The sequence below is a fragment of the Nothobranchius furzeri genome, chromosome 16 (assembly GCF_043380555.1).
Source record: "Nothobranchius furzeri strain GRZ-AD chromosome 16, NfurGRZ-RIMD1, whole genome shotgun sequence".
Taxonomy (NCBI): Eukaryota; Metazoa; Chordata; class Actinopteri; order Cyprinodontiformes; family Nothobranchiidae; genus Nothobranchius; species Nothobranchius furzeri.
The window spans coordinates 35139516-35151626 of NC_091756.1; the positions used below are offsets into that span (position 1 = coordinate 35139516).

General features: G+C 41.9%; 1 protein-coding gene across 2 annotated transcripts; it reads right to left on the reverse strand.

Annotated features, from left to right (window-relative positions):
* Positions 1 to 2053: 2053 nt before the first annotated feature.
* Positions 2054 to 8976, reverse strand: LOC107387926 (protein FAM117A). 2 transcript variants are annotated; one of them, XM_015963196.3, is made up of 8 exons: positions 8329 to 8976; positions 7579 to 7724; positions 6809 to 6901; positions 6414 to 6527; positions 5797 to 5925; positions 5488 to 5656; positions 4852 to 5017; positions 2054 to 3748 (listed from the first exon to the last, which is right to left on the reverse strand). In XM_015963196.3, exons 1-8 carry the CDS (start codon positions 8444 to 8446, stop codon positions 3457 to 3459), a joined length of 1227 nt encoding a protein of 408 aa, XP_015818682.1. In that variant the 5' UTR covers positions 8447 to 8976; the 3' UTR covers positions 2054 to 3456. The 2 variants fall into 2 exon arrangements, with proteins under 2 accessions (XP_015818682.1, XP_015818683.1); XM_015963197.3 differs by having other exon boundaries at positions 5512 to 5656; positions 8329 to 8974.
* Positions 8977 to 12111: the final 3135 nt, after the last annotated feature.

Consider the following 12111-nt stretch of genomic DNA (forward strand, 5'->3'; position numbering starts at 1 on the left):
TCCACAGTCCCCGTGCAGTCTCTGATTATCTGAGCTCCAGCCTTAACGGAGAGAAGCTCCTGGAGCACTGCATCGCTCCAGTTTATCATATCAGCTGGTTCTGTTTATAAAAGTGAAACTTACGGTCCGTGTTTACTTTTATTTCTATATAATTGCCGACCGATGGTGTGACGTTCACGAACGAATCTAATCTTTTGAACGGGTTTTCAAAGTGAACGATGAGAGCCGAGTCCTTGTAGAGAGCCATTCATCTTGTCTTCTGGTAACTAACCTCTCCAAAAGTCAGTAAAGTGACTATTTAAAAAAAATCACAAGTAAGAAACAGTTTCTCATTGAACTTGATCTTTAAGGAATGAAATTTTTTCTACATGTATTAATAGTCAATAACGACAAATGTTTTTCTTCTAATCATACAGGTCCTTCTCAAAAAATTAGCATATTGTGATAAAGTTAATTATTTTCTGTAATGCACTGATAAACATTAGACTTTCATATATATTAGATTCATTACACACAACTGAAGTAGTTCAAGCCTTTTATTGTTTCTAATACTGATGATTGTGGCATACAGCTCATGAAAACCCAAAATTCCTATATAAAAAAATTAGCATATTTCATCCAACCAATAAAAGAAAAGTGTTCTTAATTAAAAAAGTCAACCTTGAAATAATTATGTTTAGTTATGCACTCAATACTTGGTCGGGAATCCTTTTGCAGAAATTACTGCTTCAATGTGGCGTGGCATGGAGGCAATCAGCCTGTGGCACTGCTGAGGTGTTATGGAGGCCCAGGATGCTTCGATAGTGGCCTTAAGTTCATCTGGAGTGTTGGGTCTTACGTCTCTCAACTTTCTCTTCACAATATCCCACAGATTCTCTATGGGGTTCAGGTCAGGAGAGTTGGCAGGCCAATTGAGCACAGTAGGTCAGTAAACCATTTACCAGTGGTTTTGGCACTGTGAGCAGGTGCCAGGTCGTGCTGAAAAATGAAATCTTCATCTCCATAAAGCTTTTCAGCAGATGGAAGCATGAAGTGCTCCAAAATCTCCTGATAGCTAGCTGCATTGACCCTGCCCTTGATAAAACACAGTGGACCAACACCAGCAGCTGATATGGCACCCCAGACCATCACTGACTGTGGGTACTTGACACTGGACTTCAGGCATTTTGGCATTTCCCTCTGCCCAGTCTTCCTCCAGACTCTGGCACCTTGATTTCCAAATGACATGCAAAATTTGCTTTCATCCGAAAAAAGTACTTTGGAGCACTGAGCAACAGTCCAGTGCTGCTTCTCTGTAGCCCAGGTCAGGCGCTTCTGCCGCTGTTTCTTGTTCAAAAGTGGTTTGACCTGGGGAATGCGGCACCTGTAGCCTATTTCCTGCACACGGTGGCTCTGGATGTTTCTACTCCAGACTCAGTCCACTGCTTCTGCAGGTCCCCCAAGGTCTTGAATCGGTCCTTCTCCACAATCTTCATCTGGGTCCGGTCACCTCTTCTCGTTGTGCAGCGTTTTCTGCCACACTTTTTCCTTCCCACTGAGGTGCCTTGATACAGTCCTCTGGTAACAGCCTATTTGTTCAGAAATTTCTGTGTCTTACCCTCTTGCTTGAGGGTGTCAATGATGGGCGTCTGGACAGCAGTCAGGTCGGCAGTCTTACCCATGATTGCGATTTAGAGTAATGAAGCAGGCTGGGAGTTTTTAAAAGCCTCAGGAATCTTTTGCAGGTGTTTGGAGTAAATTAGTTGATTCAGATGATTAGGTTAATAGCTCATTTAGAGAACCTTTTCATGATAGTTAATTTTTTGAGATAGGAATTTTGAGTTTTCATGAGCTGTATGCCAAAATCATCAATATTAGAAACAATAAAAGGCTTGAACTACTTCAGTTGTGTGCAATGAATCTAATATATATGAAAGTATATATGAAAGTCTAATGTTTATCAGTGCATTACATAAAATAATTAACTTTATCACAATATGCTAATTTTTTGAGAAGGACCTGTATGCCCAACTTAGTGTGCAATTTAAAAAATAAACAATGCACTCTTATTTTAAAGGGCAAACATATTTTACTTAATTTCTTAACACAGACATTAAAAAGTATACAAAACACTCTGCAGTGATTATACTGGAAAGTCTAATTTCATAAATTACACAGAGGACAGTTCATCATTGTGTATTTATGTGGACAGAACCTGAGAGAACAGAACATTCCAAGCGTCCAACCAGAACAGAAATATGTATTGCTTGGAAAAATATACATATCAGTATTAATAAATGATACTAAAACTAGAGGTTAGTCAAAGATCGGTAAACTCTCCATACACACAAAAACCTGACATCAAACCCAGGAACATGTGGAAGAAACACCTCTCCAATAAAATCCCTCTGGTAGAAGTGCATAAAAGACCACCCGATACCATATTTCTGCCTCAAACACCAGCAGAACAGAACTAAATGTAACAGACTTTAGCTTATGTTGCAGGGAACTGAAAAAATACATAGAAAATACAATTTACTACTCTTACATTTACATTGAAGTACAAAAACTTGAATATAAAAATATAAAGAATTGCGACTCAAAAAGTAGCAGTTCGATTTGTGCAAACATCTCTACTAGAAATAGAACTAGTTGATCGACTTGTCATCTTGGCAGAACAAAAACATCTTTAGCAAAGAATAAGGATGACACATCTATACCACTAAAACTGGTTAGGTAGTCAACTAGGCTGTCCAACTAGAAACAACAAAAATATGGCAACACTGAAATTAATAGGTCCTTATCCACTAATACACTTTTTTCCTTTTTTTTGCATTTACACAAGAAAACAGAAACAAATGTACAACTTTAAAGCAGGAACACGCGCTGAAGCCATCAGGTAATGATTTTACTAAACCCCAATTAACAAAAACTTCCCTTCAGTTGATGATGATCAAAATGTGATGTCATTGTCTTTTGACTCAAGTTCATACAAACTGATTTGTCACGCACTTTAGTGATAGGTGCAAGTTCAAGTTGCACTTAAATATCTAAATACCTAAAAACAAACAAACTCAGTCAAGAAGGGGTTTTATTATTGGCTCTAGACTCCTGATATCCGAAACTGAGATGTGTATGTGTGTGTGTGTGTGCGCGCGCGCATGAGTGTGTGCTGTTATTTTAAAAAAGCACATCTGTGCTTTGTGTGACCCAGCAAACTCACCCAACAGCTCATTGTCTGACATATTTTCTTTGGAGTAAAAAAACGGACAAAACCAAACTTAGAAATAATGAATTCATGGAAACCTAAAATCTATCTGGATTAAATATAATTTTTTTCTGTGTGTATTTTCTTCTCAACAAATAACTTTTAAAGGAGGAAAAAAAGGTTTCATGAGGATGGGGGTAACCACACCCATCTTAGTCCAGTTAAATGTCTGCATTACTGTTTCCACAAAGAAGAATCAGCAGCTGTGATCAGAAAGCCAGGCCCTCTCCTGAGGCCTCCCCCATCACAGAGGAGGCTGCTGGAGGATCTGGAGAAGCAGCCTGGTTACCAGAGGAAGCTGCCTGGCAGGAGCTTGTTCCCTGGTTTGAGCAACTTCCTGCTGGAGAGCCTGTGAGGCTGCGAAACAACAGGTCCATGGAAGGAAGCAGGGGCTTAAGGAGGCTGACGGGGCAAAAGGCCGAGCCACCGTGAGGGGTGAAGTTTACCTTGTTGGGGTCTGGACAGGAGGAGACGAGGGCTTGCTTTTCTTGGTGTGTAACGCTAAAAAACATGTAAGAGACATAGTGATGGGATTAGTTAAGATTACAGCTGACCGTGACCTCTACAAATCAGATCGGTCCATCTCCACTGTATTAAGCAGACGTTTTCTGGAGTGTGAATATACATTAAATACAATTCTGCAGCAGCCCCGGGCTGTCCATGGATGTGCCCGACTTTAAACAGGCTTTACTACAGAGGTACCTTAGTCAATGCGATATAATAAAAAAAAAGGTAAATATCTGCACGATCGATCATCTCTAATCTTCACCAATTTTTACACGCTCATATTAAGACTCGTAAGCTTTTGTTTCTCCTTCAGAAAAGAACCAAAAACATCTCAGCTAAGATGAAGAACTCCCCTGACTTCAAAATAGATTTAGTATCATCTCCACCTTTTTGTCACTGTTCCACACTGACCGACTCTGCTTGACTCCAAAAATCACAAAAGATTTTAATAAGTTTTAAAATGAAAAATAAATAAAATAAACATTTGTCATGTGTGATTTATGAAGATAATTTTTTAAATGTAGTTTTGTTGTTCAGCCATGACAGTTAACTCCTTCACTGCCAGCCGTTTCCTGATCAATAATGCCCCTCGCTGCCAGCGTTTCTCACCGTTTTTACTGTAAGAGTCACAGAACGTTGCGCGCTAGGATGATGTCAATGCCAAAACAACCAAAACAAAGAGTAAACTAACCTCTTACATCAGGAAGAATCCGCGTGTTTCGAGCATTACCCGTTCTTTCATAATCCGTTGTCGATCTGATCGGCAGAAGCTTTTCCGGTTCGCGCCTCACTTTTTTGTTTTCACAGGAACAGCCCAAAACGATCTCCTAACACATGGATTTTCTGCTTCCTGATCATGTGACGTGTGACTTATGCAGATGAAGAGCGGCTTCATAGCTGAGATGTTTGTTCTCTCGGCACGGGGGCTCGTTCCGATGCCCAAACAGTAAAAAAAAAAAATGCAGCGAACGGTTGAATTTAAAATGACGACTTTAGTCGTCATGGGCAGTGAATGAGTTAAAAGTTGATGTTCACGGCGTCACCGAGTTACAAGGGGGAGGCCTGTTAATGCCATTCAGACCAAGTTTAAAACACACCTGATCTCCTCGCAGACTCGGACCTTCTCACAGCCCTCGGGAGGCTCTCTCTGGAAGCAGCAGCTTTTGTTTAGTCCAGGAGAAGACGAGATCAGGGGTGGAAGGTCAGCTTCATCCTGGGAGGACAACGGAGATAGGAAGCACATCTCTGCTCCATCTGTAAAGCCTGAAATCGAGATGCCAAGAGAAACTGTTACAGAAAAAAATCTGCAGGGGTGAGAAGTTTTATTGATCCGTTATGTGCAGGAAGTTTATACAACTCTACACACACGCACACACAACTTTTGCACAAAAAAGTCAGGAGAAAATGCAGAAATGACAGTTCTCAAATGCAGCTTTACCTATATTTCACTTCAATTCAATTCAAAAATACTTTATTAATCCCAGAGGGAAATTAGATCTGACAAAAACACAACCTAGTTGATTTGTTATGTGCAAAAATCTTCAGTTCATGATTTATAAATATTCTGTTAGACAATTAGAGAATCAGTGCAGGAAATTTAATAAAAGTCTGTAAAAAATGGAGACAAGAGTAAAAATCCTGTTTGAGCTTTAAATACGTATGTGTTTTATAACAGCCGCACATTTAAACAGACTCATCTAATTACAACACTGACATAAATCCAACAAATAAACCTTGGTGAGAGTCCAGAAGAGCACCTGAAGGATGCAGCTGGGGGGAGGAGCATGGTGAGGACGAGGTTGAGGACGAGGACAGAGGCGTGGTGGCGCAGTCCCTCTGAGAAGCAATGCTGTAGCTGTGCAGAGGTACCGGAGCACGGTGACCATCTGGAACCTCGAGGAGCTGTTGGGATGCAAAATTAAACCATTTAAGTCACACAAATATATTCAGCCGCTACTGCGACCGGCTTTTCCAACACGGCATAATGATGGAAACAGGGAAAGCAAAGCGTGTGACGCATGCAGTGCACAGGCGACACTCACCCTGTTCAGTGGAAGTGGTGACTGACTGATGAACATGCCTTCCAGCTCCTGGTTGAGGCCCTCCACACTGCAGCGCAGTCGAGGGACCAGTGTAGACAGGGGAGAGAGGGGGATGGGAATGGGCTGAGTCTGAGGACAAAAAAACAAGTTAGATGGAGTTTAGGCCCAGCTGCTGCTTAGAATCAGGAACCTTCAGCTCTGTGAACCGACATCTTTGGTGTCAGGAACACTAAATCCACCCACTTTCTGCAATGCATCAGAAATGACTAAACCTACCAAGATGCTCAGTGACTTTAAAACTCTGTAGCTAAAGAAGCTGAAAAGCCCAGTGAACTGTGGCAGCGTGCAACTCTGAGGGACCAGCTGTGCAGAAAAGCAGAACTACACATTCTGCTGAGAAGCAGAAGCGCATGTGATGCAGTGACCTTCCTGTTGCCTTAGCACTGCATTTCATTTCATTCACTTCCTGCAATTGGCTGCACAGCTTTACTTTGATATCAAGTGATTCTTGTCCAGAAACAGACAAGCAGAAGTTGTTTGAAAGACAAATTGGCCCTTTTGACAAAACGAGTATTGTTGAGAAGTGTGTTTGTATGACAGTGATGATGTAAAGGTACCTGAGTGGCTCCTAGGCTACAGCCGCCTTGAGGATAACACTGACGGTCTTTATCGTGACCCCCAGAGGCTGCAGGTTTGGTGCACTGCTGCAGTTGTTGTTTCAGTTTAGCAATCTGCAATGAAAACAAGTTTTGATCAACAACTTTAAGTAAACAGAGGACACGAAGTGTGTTGCAGCAACTTCCAATTGGGTTTAGAGATGATTCAGATTATGAGGTGAGTAGCGATCAACATAAGGAGAAAAGGGTTATTTTGCAGATGAGGTCATTTCTCTGTCAAGTTACGAAAAAAATTTCTGGGCACGATCTTGGCCAATTGATTAAAAAATGCAAGAAAGGCCAAGTTTAGCTAATCTGGCTGCTACAATGCTGTTGGGCAATAAAAGCAGACTGACCTCTTTAAGATGCTCGCTGCCCCATGATGCTGAGCGTTTGTGGCTGCTGCTAGCCTTCCTGCTGTGGGATTTATCCACCCACGAGTCTGGGGTCTACAGACAAATACGTTTTTATTAGTAGTATTAACTAAGAGATTTTACCCATATCCATAAAGATAATATCTCTAAATCAAAGATTAAAAACACATTTAAACAAAATCACACATAAAATCCAGACCACCTTATCATTACTGGTAGTTTCACACTCGAGCAAAGATCACCATTCATTACTCTTAGCCTGATGTTGCAGAGTTAACACCCACAGACCATCTTGTCACACTTATAGGAGCAAAAGAGCAGGAGAAACTGAAAAACAGCGAGAAGGTGGAGGATGTGGGCAACCAAAGCAGTGGCGAGTGCCTGCACAAACAGCCGAGAGGAGCGGCTGCAGCCAAAACGGCCTCGTCAGCTGACATCAGGGACTGTTCTCATGGCTGTGGTTCACACTATGTAATAGCTGTGCAAGCACTGGACACTCCCTCCCTCCGTCTTCAGCAACTTTTTTTTCTCCACAAAACCAAAGTGTATAGTAACGCTTCATGACTCAAGTCCATCTGTCTCATAAACATGGTGATTTCTAACTGAACAAACACACAGATGATTGATGAAACATAAACTCTAAATGAGGAAACTGATAAAGCTACAGCTGCATTCCAGTCATTTTTCTAAGAAAAGCTTGGATTCAAACATGCAACTATTATTATTTCCACATTTCTTCATCTGGAGCTGACCTGGGTGGACTTGTCTTTACGAGATGGACTGCCCTGGGCCTCCAGTTCTTTGGGCCAGTGACCCTGCAGGTACGGTCCGATGATGGCATCCAAGGACATCGTCCTCCTCATGCCTGAGCTCAGCTGCTGCAATTTGGTCTTTCCAGCTGCAAAAGATGAATCAAAACGGTTAGATTCAGTAAAGCAAACAAATTTGAAACTCGTTGATTTAGCAGGCTTGCATTACAAATTGTGCAGCTTGCAGTGCTTTTTCCATCATTATTTTAAAAAAGACCTGTTGCACCACATATGATATATATATATATATATATATATATATATATATATATATATATGTGTGTGTGTGTGTGTGTGTGTGTGTGTGTGTGTGTGCATGCTTTTGGTCTTTCCTCATACACAAAATGATCTTGTTGCATTAAATCACTAGGGTCTGGTGAAGCCAGGACAACATTTTTACAGTTATTTAAAATTAGAAGCATCTATCTGGATAAATGACCTCAAAACAAAAAGCTATTGATAAACATTAAACCTGTTAAATATCATATCTACTCACTCTTGTAGATACTCTGTTAGCTTTAGGTGTGCACTGCTTTATATTTTTCAAAAACAAACTTTGAATCAGATGAGAACTCTGAGTTAAGGTTGGAGGATGCTACTGACGCCATCTTTAGGATTGCTGCAACTCTTCCTCCATCTTCTCTGTGTGTGATTAATATTTTATTGTTAATGTGACAGGTGTTGAGCCCATACCTGACTTCCCATCCCTCCGGTTCGGTCGGGGTTTGCTGGCCAGTCTGAAGGGAACAGTCGCCTTCAGGGGCTGTGGAGCTCCAGGTCTTGGGTGTCCAGCTCCACTTCGACCGGACATCTTCCCAGTCCCTGACCTGTAAGCACTTGGCTCCAATAAACCTCCTGACGCGGACACTTTTCTGCCCTGCTTGGTTGGTGGAGATGTGGGGGCGCTGGTGGTAGCTGGCTAAACACCAGCTGCAACTCTTCCTCCTGTGGTGATGAGAACTACCCGAAACCGTTACAAATGTGACTTTTTCATCGACATTTCCGACCAATTCGACAAAGTTTACTCGGAGCCGCGGCCCTTGGCTCTTTATTTCGGCTGCTAACGTCTCCGGTGAGGATACTTTCTTTAAATCTGGCTTTAGAGCGAGTTAGCAGCCTAGCAAACCAAAGTTTCTTTGTGAAGATGTTGAGATATTTCACACCCTTGACGAACGAGGAAGCAGCTCCAGTTTCAAAAAGTCACTCTAACGCCAACTCCTACGTCCTCCGAGCGGAATTAGAGGAGTTTTTCATTTTGGTTTATCGGGCTGGAGGTTGTTTTGGTGGCCCTGCAAGTTGCGAGGTGGACGTGCATCTCTCCTCTCTGTGTTGTGGCTTTAATGGCAAACTCCAAACACTTCCACCAGCACGTTGGAGAGGATTTTATTATGTTAAGAGGTGGACGCAGCTCTCACTTCTGATTGGTCACTGCTGCCCAGTTCTTTGATCCTATTGGTCAGCTTGCTATCTGTCAAACCTCAATGAAAAAGCTTGCTGGCTCCGCCCACATTTCGTATTTAATTTTAGACGTTTTTTTCGTGTGGATATATCTTTCATGTTGTTGAATATATAATCAATACTCCTTTACCGAAATATATCAGCTTTTTCCTGAAATTCACACACGCTGCACCAGTGTTTCTGCTCAGCCTGGAAGTGTTTAAAGAGCTATACCAATATTTGGGCTTTAAAACAGGTAAGCAATGGTAAAAGATCCCAAAATGATATACACTATATGGTATCATAATACTAAAGTTGATGTATTAGAGGACTGCAGTGCAGAGGGTATCTCAGTTCATAAAAGTAAACAACCTCATTTAGCCTTTAATTTGAAAACCATCTCATTTTTTTCCATTACTTTTTCTGTGCTGGTTTTAGAAGTCTCTATTTTGTCTTTATATTTTAGTGTTTTCTAGAGCTGACAAAGGATTTCATATCTGTCTATATAGTTAACAGGAATTTGTAACAACGTTTTTTTTTATTAATTAGAACAGTATTTAAAGTGATGTGGCGATAGGGTGCAAAACATACCCAAATCCTTGTAAGTAAGACCTTACCAATGAATGATCATTAAAGTAAAAAATAACAATTTTGGGAACACATTTTTCAAATGAGCTGCACAGAGGCATAGTGGTTAGCATTGTTGCCTTGCAGCATGTGTGCAAGGTCATGGGTTCTAATCCCAGCCTTGGGTCTTTCTGCATGGAGTCTGCATGTTCTCCCTGTGCATGCGTGGGTTCTCTCTAAGTAATCCAGCTTCCTCCCACTGTCCAAAAACATGACTGTCATGTTGATTGGTTTCTCGAAAAGTGTCCTTAGGTGTGATTGTGTGTGGTTTGTCCTGTGTGTAGCTGTGTTGCCCTGCGTTGGAGTACCCCACCTGCAGAGACTATTGGAGATAGACACCAGCCCCCCGCGAACCTGTGTGGAAAAACGCACATAGAAAATGGATGGATGGATACTTCATCAGATCATTCAACCTCTAGCAAAATGACAAGTACATTAGACTCCCTTTCGTCACTGGCAACAAGCGAAAAGGTAAATGTGTAAAAGAGCAACATTCACGAAAGGTTTAAAGTTACAATGTGTATTTTCCCTGGCAATAGGGGGCAGTAGATATCCAAATCATTGCAAGCAAGCAGTATTTTTGTGTTTGAGTAAGACCTTACTAACGGATGCCCATTAGGGTCAAAAATCTCTTGGAGCACAACCTACAGCAAAATGACAAACACATCAGACTCCCTTTCATCACTGGCAACGTGTGAAGAGGTAAATATGTAAAACAACAACATTTATGAATGGCAACATTTTTGTAACAAATCAGTAAATCAATTTTGTCCTCATGAGCTCAGGTAGAAGGAAACATGGCGTCTAATATGGCGTTGCCCAGAAACTTAGACCCACTCCCATGTACTTTAGATCTGATTTTTTATGGTTATACGTTCTGAATCTGTCAATATTTTTTAACAACTGGGAATCATTTACTTCATTTTCAACTATTTTTCGATGGATTTTTTCAGAGATTAACAGTTAAAAACTACACATTGTCACTTTAGGTTTGGTAACAGCTTGCTACAAATCAGTAAATGCATTTTGTCCTCATGGGCTCCCGTAGATGGAAACATCCAATATGGCATCGCCCACAGACTTAGACCCGCTCCGTGTATTTTAGACCCAATTTTTATGGTTATATATTACAAAGCCACCAATATTTTTCAAAAACTGGACATCATTTAATTCATTTTCAACAACATTTTGATGGATTAGAAAATAAACAGTAAAAACTACACAATATCTCTTTAATAAAATAAATTAGAAATGCTTAAAACTTATATGGTGCCTCATAAAGCACTTGATCATTTATTTGTTCCATCACTGTACGTGGTGAGGAAAATAATCAATTCATACATTTATACTTCATCCATGGATGGATAGATTTAGCATCTGTGCTTTAATTGTTCCTATAACATTTGAAACCTGCACAATCAGTCTAACAGACACTTGTCAAGTTCGTGTTTCTTTTTTATCCTCTTCTCCTTCTTAAAGGACCTCATACCAATTATGTGTTTTGACAACAAAATCCACACAAACGTAATAGTTTTAAAGACGTTCCTATCAGATCAGTTACATACTTTAGGACCGAATAATCGGACCTGTTCCCGGTGAGGGTTGGACTCCACCAGGGCTGCCCTTTGTCACCGGTTCTGTTCATTACCTTTATGGACAGAATTTCTAGGCACAGCCGTGGTGTGGAGTGTGTCGAGTTTGGTGGCAGGAGAATCTCGTCTCTGCTTTTTGCGGATGATGTGGTCCTCCTAGCTGGATCCAGCTCTGACATTCAATTCTTGCTGGGTAGGTTCGCGGCCGAGTGTGAAGCGGCTGGGATGAGGATCAGCACCTCCAAATCTGAGACCATGGTTCTCGACCGGAAAAGGGTGGCTTGCCAACTCCGGGTTGGGGGAGAGGTCCTACCTCAAGTGGAGGAGTTTAAGTATCTTGTTCACGAGTGAGGGTAGGAGGGATCGGGAGATCGACAGGCGGATTGGTTCAGCATCTGCAGTGATGCGGACGCTGAGCCGATCTGTTGTGGTGAAGAGGGAGCTGAACCAGAAAGCCAGGCTCTCGATTTACCGGTCGATCTACGTCCCAATCCTCACCTATGGTCATGAGCTTTGGGTAATGACCGAAAGAACGAGATCGCGGATACAAGCGGCCGAAATGAGTTTCCTCCGTAGGGTGGCCAGGCTCAGCCTTAGAGATAGGGTGAGGAGCTCGGACATTCGGGAGGGACTCAGAGTAGAACCGCTGCTCCTCCGGATAGAAAGGAGCCAGTTGAGGTGGTTTGGGCATCTGGTCAGGACGCCTCCTGGACGCCTCCCCGGGGAGGTGTTTCGGGCATGTCCTGCTGGCAGGAGGCCCCCGGGTCGACCCAGGACACGTTGGAGAGGTTACATCTCCAATCTGGTCCGGGAACGTCTT